At 46.8% G+C, this 14,150-nt stretch overlaps 1 protein-coding gene across 1 annotated transcript in view; it reads left to right on the top strand.

Moving 5' to 3' along the window:
* The first annotated feature begins 558 nt into the window (after nt 1-558).
* LOC120928296 overlaps nt 559-14,150 on the top strand; it is a 31,589-nt gene continuing 17,997 nt past the window's right edge. Inside the window, exons 1-2 of the mRNA XM_040339395.1 lie at nt 559-597; nt 13,017-13,223. Coding sequence (XP_040195329.1) covers nt 559-597; nt 13,017-13,223 — 246 coding nt within the window. The remainder of the gene's footprint in view (nt 598-13,016; nt 13,224-14,150) is intronic.

Here is a 14,150-nt window from a genome sequence, read left to right as displayed (position 1 = left end):
ATCCGTCAGACCCCCTTTTTGTGTTTTTCCGGATCGGGACGTTTTTAAGACCGATCCAGCCTTTCTACCCAAGGTGACTTCCAAATTTCATAGAAGTCAGGAGGTGGTTCTACCCTCTTTTTGCCCCAATCCCTCAGGTGAAAGGGAGCTACGGTTTAGTACGTTAGATGTCAGGAGATGCATCCTGCACTACTTAGAGCTGACTAAAGATTTTAGGAAGTCAGACTCCTTATTTGTTTTGTTTTCTGGGGCTAGGAAAGGACTGAAAGCGTCCCGGCGCACAATTGCTAGATGGCTTAGATTAACCATTTGGCAGGCATATGCCTTGACTGGTGAGGAGGTCCCTACAGGAATTAAGGCACACTCTACTCGAGCGGTGGCTGCATCTCAGGCTGAAAGTGCTGGAGCTACGCCAGAACAAATATGCAAGGCAGCAACTTGGTCCAGCTACACCACCTTCGTCAAGCACTATAGAGTAGACTTGGTGTCAGCAGGCGAGCAGGCCTTTGGGCGAAAGGTTCTGCAAGCTGTAGTCCCGCCCTAATTGGTAAGTGCTCGATGATCCTCTCTATTGTGGCTGTCCTGAAAGACGAGAAGGTAAAAATGGAGTTACTTACCGGTAACGTCCTTTCCAGTAGTCTTTCAGGACAGCCCTGGTTACCCACCCGAAGTTTTGGAAGGATTGTTTAAGTCCAGGAACATAGTATGAGATTGATGTTTATCTATGGATTACCAACATGTTCTTGTGTCTCCCCAGCTGACCGAAGGTGCTCGTATAAAAACTGAGGTCTGGCAGGGGGAGGAGAGGTTTTAAAGGCTGTGCAGTGTTTCCCAGAGGAAGAGGAGGAGCATATCTCTCTATTGTGGCTGTCCTGAAAGACTACTGGAAAGGACGTTACCGGTAAGTGTAACTCCATTTATTTATTTTTTACCAAAAATTGGGATATTAGAACAAAAAAAGTAAAAAAAATATATATTTTTTTTTTCTTTTCTGTATTTTTTTGTTTATAGTGCAAAAAATAAAAACCGCAGAGGTTTAATTTGGGTACAGTGTTTTATGACCGCTCAATTGTCATTCAAAATGCATCAGCGCTGAAAGCTGAAAATTGGTCTGGGCAGGAAAGGGGTTTAAGTGCCTTGTAAGGAAGTGGTTAATAAACTACACGTCTGCAGGGCTGGTTTTTAAATGTTAATGGGCGGCATTTTCAATGTTGATGGGCAGGTTTTTCTATTTAACTAAATAACACAAACAATTTGCCACGGTATTGGTGCAGATTTTGATGTTTTGTGATAGATTCATTGAAGGACCCTCTTATTTCTACTCTTTTGTAAGTACACGTTTATGCTTTTATCTTATCCCCCTTCAGGGCTGACTGAGTACAGGGCATGTATTTTATAGATGATTAACGGTGCACATGTATTATATGCATGAGTCACGGTGCACATCGACATGTATTATATGGATGGATGATTAGCAGTTCCCAAGTTATGTGATGGAGAGGATGTGCTCTCAATACTATGATCTGTGAATACAAATGAAGAAAATTTAAGATATACTCTGATACCCATTGAAATGTAAAATCAAAAAATTATGTTCTGCATATCTTCTAGGTTAAAAGTTCTGTTGTAATCAGTAATCAGCCAGCAATCCCCCCCTAAATGGCCCAGAATTACCTAAGAGGACCCCCATCCTCTCACAGATACCCCCGACCCCTTTACCATCCCATTAGTGGCTTGTGGAGGCCGCATCCATCCCGTTGGTGGCTTGTGGAGGCCGCATACCTAGCCAGGAAAGTCCACGGCTTCTGCCACGGCCTGACATGGACCCTTGCCTATACCCAGCCAAAGCCTCACCATTAATCCAAAAAACAACCAAAATCCCCCAACCCCCCTAGGTCTCCCCCCGCGGTTTTCCCCCCGGATACAGGTAGATCGCCTGGGGCACCGATCCTTAGGGAGCAGCCATCCTGGTGCACCTGAAATTGGGGTACCTTTACCTCTCACCCCAGGCCATAACCCAATAACCACCAATTGGGTACCCCCCCCTCTCCCTTCAAGGTCACCACTACTCGTCTTGCTCAGTATTTGATCCAGGGCCACGTCCGATCGCCCCCAGGGGGGTCAGGAAGGAATTTTTTTCCCCTGCCACGGCACATTGCCATAGCACGGACAGGGGTTTTTCGCCTTCCTCTGGATCAAACGGGGAGGTAGGATTCAGTGAATCTTCCCCCTAGCATTGCTGGAACCCCCCCCCCTTTTTATAGGCATCTGCCCCCCAGCGCGTCAGTAACCATGACTAAACTGAGTTACTCGGCAGCAACCATCTGGGGTCTAAAGTCATTTGCCTCTATTACCGGCCGCCACCAAAAATTGAATTGAACGAATGCTTAGAATCAATCAACGATCGTCCGTTAAGCACTACACCTGCTTATCTAAACCAAAGCACATATCATGCGCTCTGGTCAATACAAGATCTGCAGTAAGACACCGAGTAGAAACTCATGAGCTTATCCTACAGTGCGATTTATACTGTCTATTACAGAAAGCTGGCTCACAGCTGACTGTAACACCATTCTAGATGAACTGGTGCCAGAGAACTATCGCATAATAACAGAAAACAGAGTGGGGCAAAGAGGAGGAGGCCTGGCAGTGATCCATAAGAGTTGTCTCTCGATCACTAAACCAGTTTTTCAAAATGCACTTCCATTCATGGAAACCCTTGATATTCTACTCTGCTATAGACCACCGGGTCCAAAATCGCAGCTCCTCACCTTGACAGAATTCATTTCCACTTATACACTAAACGGCAAACATCGTTTGCTGCTTGGGGATCTCAACCTTTGGGCCAACTCCTCACAGGATCCCGTGGCCGTTGCCTGCATTGAAGGACTAGGTCTGCAGCAGCTAGTATGTGGGCCCACACATGCTTTAGGTCACACGCTCGATCTTATTTTCAGACAAGATCTGGAAAATGAGCCGCTACCATGGACAGATCACCATGTAATCAAATTCATGATTACCAAAAATGCCCCTTTAACAAAAGCATCAAAACCAGTGATAACACACGACAAGATCTCAGGAGAAGCTCCATTCGGAACTCTTCAAAACAACATTAGGGAATAAACTAAAACCAATCCATCAGCCACGGAAACCCTGGATGCCATTAACACAGCTCTACTACAGTCAGCCGACTGGGTAGCGCCCAAACGCAAAACCTGCATCCGGAAATACAACTCCCGCTGGTTTAACAACCAGCTGTTGTTGCTTAAGCAAGAACGTAGAAGAGCGGAGGCAGCTTGGAAAAGAAGCACTGCAGACGAAAACCACCATCTACAAGGAAAAAACAAAGAAATTTTCAAGGCCAAAAAAAAAATTTTTTTCCAAGATCACCTATGCCCTAAACCGTCCCCGCAAACTCTTCAAGTTAGTCACCCAGACCATAATTCCAGACTGTCTGGAAGCCCCCAATTCTGATACCCAAGAATTTTGCAATGAATTATCGGATTACTTTAACAAAATTGAAAGGATCCGTGAAAGCATTCAGGAAAACAATATCACTGTCAATCCCCCCCTCAGTCAACCGCCCAATTCCCACAGAAATCAGCCGCAAGCAACAATGTTTACTCTAAAACCCATCTCCATCGAGGCCACTAAAAATATCATCAGCGCCCTGCGTAATAGCACAGCACCTAATGATATTTTCCCCACCAAACTGCTCAAAGAATGTGCCGATATTCTGGCACCCCCCCCCCCCCCCATCAAGCAGCTGATTAACCAGTCATTCAGGGTGGGCATAGTGCCCACCCTGTTGAAACAAGGTATAATCAAACCCATCCTAAAGAAGCCCACCCTGGACCCCCAAGGACCCTGAACATAGTCGTCCCATAACAGGTCTGAACGTCTTCTCCAAGGTAATGGAGAAAGTGGTGGTGCAACAGCATTTAGACACCCATAATTTGCTCGATCCTTTTCAATCGGGTTTCCGTCCAGGGCGCGGGACAGAAACAGCATTGCTCAAAATATGGGATGATGCTCTCGAGGCCGCAGACGAAGGAGAATCTTGTCTTCTAGTACTGTTGGACCTCAGCGCAGCTTTTGACACGGTAGACCACAAACTATTGCTGACTCGGCTAGCCGAAGTAGCCAAAGTCACGGAAGGTGACTTATCCTGGTTCTCCTCTTTTTTGGAAAAGCGATCACACGTAGTGAAACTGGGACCGTTCATTTCTGAAAAACGCACGGTGTCATGTGGAGTCCCTCAAGGATCCCCTCTGTCCCCGGTGCTGTTTAATATCTATCTTTGCCCCCTTTTTGAAATCATCAGCAGCCAAAAGCTGCTCTGCCACTCTTATGCGGATGACACACAATTGTACTTTCGCATCTGCAACAAAAAGGATCATCATCTCGGTCTAGAGAAATGCCTCTTTGATAGAGAACTGGATGAGAAAGAGTTATCTTAAACTTAACGGCTCAAAAACAGAACTTCTCCTGTTTCACGCCAATCGAAAGAATCAACCGGCAAGACCCTGGACACCTCCACCCATTTTGGGCAAAATCATCACCCCTAGCACCAAAGTCTCTGAGTCATCTTTGACCCCAACATGACAATGGATGCACAAATAGGGTCAGTAGTCAGCGGATCCCACCATCTGCTGCGCCTACTTTGCAGACTTATTCCATTTATTCCCAAAGAGGACATGGCAGTCGTGGTGGGAACAATTGTTAACTCCAGACTTGATTATGCAAATGCCCTCTACCTCGGACTCCCAAAGTACCAAATCACTCGCCTGCAGGTCGTTCAGAATACGGCCGCGCGACTGGTGACTGGGAAAAAACCTTGGGAATCAATCTCGCCCTCACTGAGAAGCCTGCACTGGCTGCCAGTAAAAGACAGAATCACTTTCAAAGCACTCTGTCTGACGCATAAATGTATTTTGGGAAATGCACCCAAATATCTGTGCGAAAAAATAAAGGCTTACAACCCCAATCGCGTTCTGCGATCCTCCAACCAAAATCTACTCCAAATCCCCAAAACCAGATACAAGTCCAAAGGAGAAAGAAGATTTGCTGTCCTGGGCCCTTGACTTTGGAACGCTTTACCAACCTCCATTCGGTTGGAGGAGAACCACTTGGCCTTTAGGATAAAGATCAAAACCCATCTCTTTTAAGTTTAAAGGAGAACTGGTCAAAGCGCCCAGAGGCGATTCAGTTCGCATGTGCAGCGCTATATACGTTTTTCACTCAGTGTGGTGTGGCATTAATCTTGAGTTCAAAGCACATAATTTTTTATTTTCCCATCACAGGCTTTGCATTTGGTTTCGGTCACTTGCATTGCAGTCCCGATCTATCGGACTCCCCGACTAGTGAGTATCATTTGTCACCACTGTTATGCTCTTTGAAATGTTGATGGTCCATATAGCATTTAATATACATTTTTATCTATGCATCTTCCCTTTTTTTTCTCTTTTTTTTTTCCTTTTTTTTCATCACGGGCTTTGCATTTGGTTTCGGTCAGTTGCATTGCAGTCCCGATATATCTGACTCCACCAACTAGTGAGTAATATCAGATTTTTTTTTTTAATTTATGAGGTGTGTGTGTGTGTGTGTGTGTGTGTGTGTGTGTGTGTGTTTTTTTTTTTTCTTCTTTCTAAAGACCATTTTTATTTTTTATTTTTTTTACACTTAGTTTATCAGCTGTTAAATGTTCACTATATTTGCAATTAGGTGGCTGCAAAATATACTTGGCATTTGTCTTTTAGACCCCTTTCACACTGAGGAGTTTTTCAGGCGGTACAGCGCTAAAAATAGCGCTGCTATACCGCCTAAAAAACTCCTTCACTGCCTACTCAATGTGAAAGCCTGAGGGCTTTCACACTGAGGCGATGCGCTGGCGGGAGAGAAAAAAAATCTCCTGTCAGCAGCATCTTTGGAACGGTGAGAGGAGCCGCGTGTATACCGCTCCTTCCCATTTATATTTTAATGTCTATTTTGTTTTATAGACGGAAAGCTCTTCTATGGCAATAGAATTGCCATTCAAAACAAAGATGAGGCAAACCGCATATTTCGTTAATTTCACACTAACCCTATTGGCGGTCATACTGGCATACTAAAAACGCGCTCTGCCGTGTGCTCCAGATTTTACTGGAATGCAATGACTGTACACATTGACAACTGGGTATGCAATCTAAAAAAAATGTGTATTCACACACACACACAAAAGCTGTACACATTTTAACAATTGTTTTCTTCAAGGTTCTCGAATGTGAGCAGTGTCAGAAGGTGGGAAAACCATTGAAAGGTAGCCAGCCACTGCAGTGTATTAAGGTAAATTGTTAAAACTGTGTTTTTTATTTTTACAAAATAGATATGATAAGCGTCAACATGTATCATTCATACATACATTTGAGAATTATTTATTCAATCCTATTAGGTGTCAAATGTGTGGGAACTCTTTGGCATCGACCTAATGGGACCTCTGCCCAAAACTGTTAACGGAAATATATATATACTCACGGCAACAGATTATTTTTCAAAGTGGGTGGAGGCGTTCCCACTAAAATCTAAAACTGCTGCTGAAGTGGGACAACACCTTTGCTCTATGATATATAGACACGCATGTCCCCAAAGAATCCTGTCTGACTAAGGCAGAGAGTTTGTTAATCAGGTAAGTGTACTTAAAAAATCGAATTGTAGTAGAAAAGCTATAAGGCCTCGTACACACCAGCGGATCTGTCCGATGAAAACGGTCCGCGGACCGTTTTAATCGGACATGTCCGCTGCCGGATTTTGGTCTGATGGCTGTACACACCATCAGACCAAAATCCCAGCGGAAAACAAACGCGGTGTCGTGGCGACGTGCGCGACCCTGGAAGGTCAATGCTTCCACGCATGCGTCGAATCACTTCGACGCATGCGAGGGCTTTCGGCCGAGCGGACATGTCCGGTAAGCCGGACAGGCTTCCAGCGGACATGTTTCTTAGCATGCTTGGAAACCTGTCCGATCCGCCGGACATTTTTCCGGTCGGTCGTACACACGACCGAACATGTCTGCTGTATGGGTCCTAAGAGTTATGCCGCGTACACACGATGAGAACGGTCTGATGGACCATTTCCATTGGTTAACCGATGAAGCTGACTAATTGTCCGTCGCGTCTACACAGCATCGGTTAAAAAAAACGATTGTGTCAGAACGTGGTGACTTAAAACACAACGATGTGCTGAAAAAAATGAAGTTTAATGCTTCCAAGCATGCGTCGACTTGATTCTGAGCATCCAGTGATTTTTAACCGATGGTCGTGCCTACTAACGATCGGTTTTGACCTATAGGTTAAATTTAAAACAAGTTGGCTTTTTTTTAACCGATGGCGCCCACAAATGATCGGTTTGGTCCGATCTAAAAAGGTCTATTAGACCGTTCTCATCAGTTTAACCTATCGTGTGTACGCGGGCTTACATGCAAGTGGTTAAGCATAGGACTTGTGTTTAGTATGGGGCTGGTTGCATGACTGTTTTCTAGAGAGCTGTAAATGTCGTGTTAAGTAAACTTGTTTTGTAATCAGGGGCGGACTGACCATTCGGGCACGGACCGAGGGCCCGTGCCACTTGGGGGCCCGTGAGAGCATCTGCATCCGTATTTGGTAATACATACAACGCGCAGGGAATCATTCAGCAGGACGCAGCGGCTGTGATAATACCTCTCACAGCGCGCTGCTCCTTGCCAGCTCCTCCTTCCCTCCCGTCCACCCCAGGTGCTTGTAGATAACATCACCTAGGACGAGAGGAGGGGTCGGCGGGAAGCAGCGTGCTGTGAGAGGTATTCAGTGCTATTTTTGCTGCAGGCAGTGGGGTACCTCTGAGGGGGGTGGCGGTCCGCCTCCGGGTGCCACACACTAGGGGCAATGCTCAGGTGATGGCTGTGTGACAGGGTGCTTGAACCGGGTGCAGACTAGGGGTGTCGAATTTAATCGATGCATCGGTGCATCGCGATTCGGGTGTCCCCGATGCGATTCCGATGCAGGCGATCGTAATAATCGATGCCTAGCCCCGCCCCCTCGCGGGAGAGCGCTCCGTGCAGCCTATAGCTAATTTCCTACTGTTTCCTACTGCTGTGTGACTTCCCGAACCCACCTCTCTCCTTTTTGCTCTGAGCTCTCGCGTCCCTCCAGCCCCGCCCACTGACTGTATCTATCGAGCTCAGAGGAGAGGCGGGAGGGGCTGAAGCCAGGAGAGATGTGAGACGTGAGAGATGATAGGAGAGAGAGAACGTCCACATCAAACAGATCAGGGGGCAGAGCCGAGTGTTTAACCATCAATCTGCTGGCTTCTTCCTGTATCCCGGGACAAGCCAAGAACAGAGCTGCATTTCAGCTACCTGCTCTCTCACTCCTCTCAGCTTTATGGCCATGTTCAGGCAGCATGACATAAGAAGAAAGAAAATATTGCTGCGTGTTTTGGTAGAAGCAAGAGCTAAGTTTTCAAGGTAATGAAAACGTTTAAAATAACATGTGGTAGGAATCACAGACCCAGGGAAAGTTTCTTCTACTGCAGTTTTTATTCAGAGACAAACTGTTTTTTTTAATGTCACTACAGACAAAATAGAAGAATGAAAATGATATTAAATATTTCATACATTCACTGTTGTGTAACACTTTCTGCTCCCCATGCTGTCTCCCAGCTCCACCATTAATAGAGTAACCATAGCCAAAGCAGACCATGCAATAGGGTTGGAGCTCAAAAGAACAGGGGTCCCAGTACTGTCTGGCTACACAGTGGTTTAAGCGGGTAGAAAACACATTCTAATATGGACAAATTTTATATATATATATATATTAGGGGTGCCGAATTGGCGGGCCGTTCTGGGCAGTCACATGAGCGCGGCATATACAAACACTGAGATCATCTCCTGTACTATGTCTGCAGTCTCTGATCATCTCCTGTACTATGTCTGCAGTCTCTGATCATCTCCTGTACTATGTCTGCAGTCTCTGACCATCTCCTATACTATGTCTGCAGTCTCTGACCATCTCCTGTACTATGTCTGCAGTCTCTGATCAGCTCCTGTACTATGTCTGCAGTCTCTGATCATCTCCTGTACTATGTCTGCAGTATCTGATCATCTCCTGTACTATGTCTGCAGTATCTGATCATCTCCTGTACTATGTCTGCAGTCTCTGACCATCTCCTGTACTATGTCTGCAGTCTCTGATCATCTCCTGTACTATGTCTGTAGTCTCTGACCATCTCCTGTACTATGTCTGCAGTCTCTGACCATCTACTGTACTATGTCTGCAGTCTCTGACCATCTCCTGTACTATGTCTGCAGTCTCTGACCATCTCCTGTACTATGTCTGCAGTCTCTGATCATCTCCTGTACTATGTCTGTAGTCTCTGACCATCTCCTGTACTATGTCTGCAGTCTCTGACCATCTCCTGTACTATGTCTGCAGTCTCTGATCATCTCCTGTACTATGTCTGCAGTATCTGATCATCTCCTGTACTATGTCTGCAGTATCTGATCATCTCCTGTACTATGTCTGCAGTCTCTGACCATCTCCTGTACTATGTCTGCAGTCTCTGATCATCTCCTGTACTATGTCTGTAGTCTCTGACCATCTCCTGTACTATGTCTGCAGTCTCTGACCATCTACTGTACTATGTCTGCAGTCTCTGACCATCTCCTGTACTATGTCTGCAGTCTCTGACCATCTCCTGTACTATGTCTGCAGTCTCTGATCATCTCCTGTACTATGTCTGCAGTCTCTGACCATCTCCTGTACTATGTCTGCAGTCTCTGACCATCTCCTGTACTATGTCTGCAGTCTCTGACCATCTCCTGTACTATGTCTGCAGTCTCTGATCAGCTCCTGTACTATGTCTGCAGTCTCTGATCAGCTCCTGTATCATGTTTGCAGTCTCTGACCATCTCCTGTACTATGTCTGCAGTCTCTGATCATCTCCTGTACTATGTCTACAGTCTTTGATCATCTCCTGTACCACGTCTGCAGTCTTTGATCATCTCATTTAGTATTTTGGGGGGAGAGCCATGCGCACTTGCACTGCAATCGTGATGCATCGTGATGCATCGCGGAATCGAATCGAATCGAATCGTGGACTTGATAATCGTAATCGCATCGAATCGTGAGACCGGTGAAGATGCGCAGCCCTAGTGCAGACTGTACAACTGCCCGGGTGACACGCCACCAGACAGGAGCAGGAAAAACACACTGTCTCTCTTTCTCTCTGGTAGCTGGTACAGCAGGTTAGGGAGAGAGACAGCGGGGCAGCCTGAATAGAGGATGGGAAGTTCTGGAGTAAACTAGCAGGTGATTGGTTGCTAGGTGGTCCTAGCAACCAATCATTAGCATTGTCATTATGAAAAGTTAACTTCAGTATTTCCCGCCCTCTGTTCAACAGTGGTGTGTCTCTCCCTGTGCGTGAATAAGGTAGGAAGGGGGGGGAGGTTGTGACTGTGTAGGAAGGGGGGGGAGGTTGTGACTGTGTAGCATGGGGGGGGAGAGGTGACTGTGTAGCATGGGGGGGGGGAGAGGTGACTGTGTAGCATGGGGGGGGGGAGAGGTGACTGTGTAGCATGGGGGGGAGAGGTGACTGTGTAGCATGGGGGGGGGGGAGAGGTGACTGTGTAGCATGGGGGGGGGGAGGTGACTGTGTAGCATGGGGGGGGAGAGGTGACTGTGTAGCATGGGGGGGGGGGAGGTGACTGTGTAGCATGGGGGGGGGGGGAGGTGACTGTGTAGCATGGGGGGGGGGGAGAGGTGACTGTGTAGCATGGGGGGGGGAGAGGTGACTGTGTAGCATGGGGGGGGGGAGAGGTGACTGTGTAGCATGGGGGTGGGAGAGGTGACTGTGTAGCATGGGGGGGGGAAGAGGTGACTGTGTAGCAGGGGGGGCGGGAGAGGGACTGTGTAGCATGGGGGGGGGGAGGTGACTGTGTAGCATGGGGGGGGAGAGGTGACTGTGTAGCATGGGGGGGGGGGTCCAAAGCTGGGGGGGTTTATGTAATGTAAAGGGGCCCAGAGGTGCAGGGTGCTGTGTAATGTAAAGGGGCCCAGGGGTGCAGGGTGCTGTGTAATGTTAAGGGGTGCAATGTAAAGTGGCCCAGAGGTGCAGGGTGCTGTGTAATGTAAAGGGGTCCAGAGGTGCAGGGTGCTGTGTAATGTTAAGGGATGTGCAGGGGGCACAGTGGGGTGTGTTTACATTTTAAAGTGGGGGGGGGTTGCCAGATATAGAATCCGCCCTGGGTGCCAAATGCTCTAGGTACGTCCCTGTCTGGAGGTACCATGATGGCCGTCATTGTGGGAGCGGGTGGCGCGCAAACAGTACAGGTGTAGGGGGCTCAGCCCCAATAGGGACCGCAGGAGTTCCCTCGGTGATAGTCTCTCGTTCCTCCCTTATCTTCCACCCACCCACAGTGTCCCCCTGTGCCTTCTTCTTCCACGGCTGCTCTGAGAGACATTGTCCTGTGTCTGGAGGATCCCAGTGCTCTGCTGTGTGCCCTGTGTTTTGGTTTGTGCCCTGCTATTTGCCCTACTGCGTTCCCGGTTTCCTGTGATGTGCCCTGCTGTGTACCCCCCAGATGTGCCATACTGTGTGCCACATGCCCTGTGATGTGTCCTTTGCTCTGCTATGTGCCCAATGTGCTGTGTACCACCTGATGTGACCTACTATGTGCCTTGTAATGTGCTGTGTACTCCCTGATGTGCCCTACTGTGTACCACATGCCCTGTGATGTGCCCTGCTGTGTACCGCCTAATGTGCCCTGTGACCCATGATGTTCCCTACTGTGTGCCCTGTGATGTGCTCTGTGCCCTGCTGTCTACTCCCTGATGTACCCTGTGCTCTGCTGTGTACCCTACTATGTGTCACATGCCCTGTGATGTGCTGCATGCCCTGCTGTGTACCCACTGATGTTCCCTGTGCCCCCTGTGATGCACCATGCTGTGCTAAAAAATTTGTGTGCCCTGCTGTGTACAGCATAATAAACTGCTGTGTACCACCTGATGTGCCCCATGCCCTTCGATGTTCTCAGTGCCCTGCTGTGTACCCCCTGATGTGCTCTTTTCCCCATGATGTGCTTTCCTGTGTGCCTTGTGATGTACCCTACTGTGTGTTCCATACCCTGTGTTGTTCCCTGCTGTGCGCCCTGTGATGTGCCTGTGCCCTGCTGTGTGCCTTACTGTGTGCCCCATGATTTAGGTAGGTAGGGCTTTGTGTAGGTGGGGGTGGGGGACACAGGGGGCCCCATGATCTTCTATTGCCCGGGGGCCCTATGAGTTGTCAGTCCGCCCCTGTTTGTAATATATATATATATATATATATTACAATTTATTATTATTTTTTTTGTCACTCTAGAGCTCTAATGAAAGTGGTCAATGAGAAGCAGGATGATTGGGATAAGTATTTGGAACCTACATTATTTTCTTTGCGGTCAAAAATGCAAACAACCATGAAATGTTCCCCTTTTCAATTAATGTATAGAAGGGAGGCAGTTTTCCCTGCCGACGTTCCTGTTGAAATGCCGGTTAGTTTTTTCCTTCTGTGCTCATATATGCAGTGGAGTTGCAGTGATTTAAGGATGCATGACTTGTCTATAAGTTTATAGCCTGTTCTCTTCCTAGACTTGCAAAGTCAATACAGCTTTATGTGACGTTGTGCACCTGCATTTGAGAATTTTCATTACGTTTTATTTTCATTACTTTTAGGTTAATTTAAATATATTCATTTTATTTTTTGAAACCACTGAATATTTTTTTTTTTTTTTACGCTTTCTAAGATCATTCTCCCAATGAGACTACTTATGTTTCCTTCATGGAGCAAGTATCTCCAAGTCTCAGAACAGACAAAAGGAAGCCCATGCTAAAAAAAAATACAGAAAGTATAAAAACTTAATTTATACCGTTGGGCAAGAGGTAATGCTGTTCAACATGAGAAAACAAGGCTGGAAAGGAGGAAGGATAGAACCAGACTTCAATGGCCCTTACACAATTCACATTGTGTAGAATGGGAAGCTGGTCACATTGTTGAATTCTGATGGCGTGCCTTTAAAGACAAAATACAATGTTGACCACCTAAAGCCTTTCCTGAGGTCAAAAAGTGAGGACAAGGAAGGTGATGATAAAGCTATGGAGACACCTAAAGGTCACAGCTGTACCAATACCCCTCTACAGAGACATTTTGCTCCAGAAGTACTGAAAGATAACACGAAGGTACAAGAAAACTCAGTATCTACTTAAGATGTATGTAAATATATAATTTAATGGTTTTGTTCCCACCACATGTTGTCACTGTTTAAAGCGGGAGTTCACCCATAAAACTGTTTTTTCAAACAATCCCCTTAGCTTCATGCTCGTGTTGTCTAGGGGAATTGGCTAGTTTTAAAATATGAGCTGTACTTACCGTTTTCGAGATGCATCTTCTCCGTCGCTTCCGGGTATTGGTCTTCGGGAGCGGGCGTTCCTTCTTGATTGACAGTCTTCCGAGAGGCTTCCAACGGTCGCATCCATCGCGTCACTAGTAGCCGAAAGAAGCCGAACGTCGGTGCGGCTCTATACTGCGCCTGCGCACCGACGCTCGGCTTCTTTCGGAAAATCGTGACGCGATGGATGCGACCGTCGGAAGCCTCTCGGAAGACTGTCAATCACAATAGGAACGCCCAGTCCCGCAGCCCATACCCGAAAGCGGCGGAGAAGATGCATCTCGTAAACGGTAAGTACAGCTCATATTTTAAAACAACTAGCCGATTCCCCTAGACAAAACGAGCATCCATCTAAGGGTAAAAAGTGTCATGTGCCGGTGAACCCCCGCTTTAATCTCCATGCATTATATAATTTTATTTATAGTTTATACATGTATTTGAAAGTCAATCTTAAATTTTAAGCCCTATATAGATACTTCTCGGAATGTCGTGCGCACCATAAAAAAAGAGAGGTCGTTTTAGATTGACCCCGTTGGTCATATGTTTGGCCTTGCCCTGTTGGTATGGTCTTTTTTGAGTTTGTGGGTAAAGTTGCCACTGTTTGGCATTGTTTTACGGCACTCATGCTAGTTTGACCCCGTTGGTCGGCCATGCCCTGTTGGTGTGGCCTTTATAGTTTGTGGTTAAAGTAGCCAATCTTTGACATTACTTTTTATCT

This window comes from Rana temporaria, chromosome 2 (genome assembly GCF_905171775.1).
Source record: "Rana temporaria chromosome 2, aRanTem1.1, whole genome shotgun sequence".
Classification (NCBI taxonomy): Eukaryota; Metazoa; Chordata; class Amphibia; order Anura; family Ranidae; genus Rana; species Rana temporaria.
The sequence above is the reverse complement of the archived record's forward strand: the minus strand, read 5'-3'. Positions and strand labels throughout refer to the sequence as shown.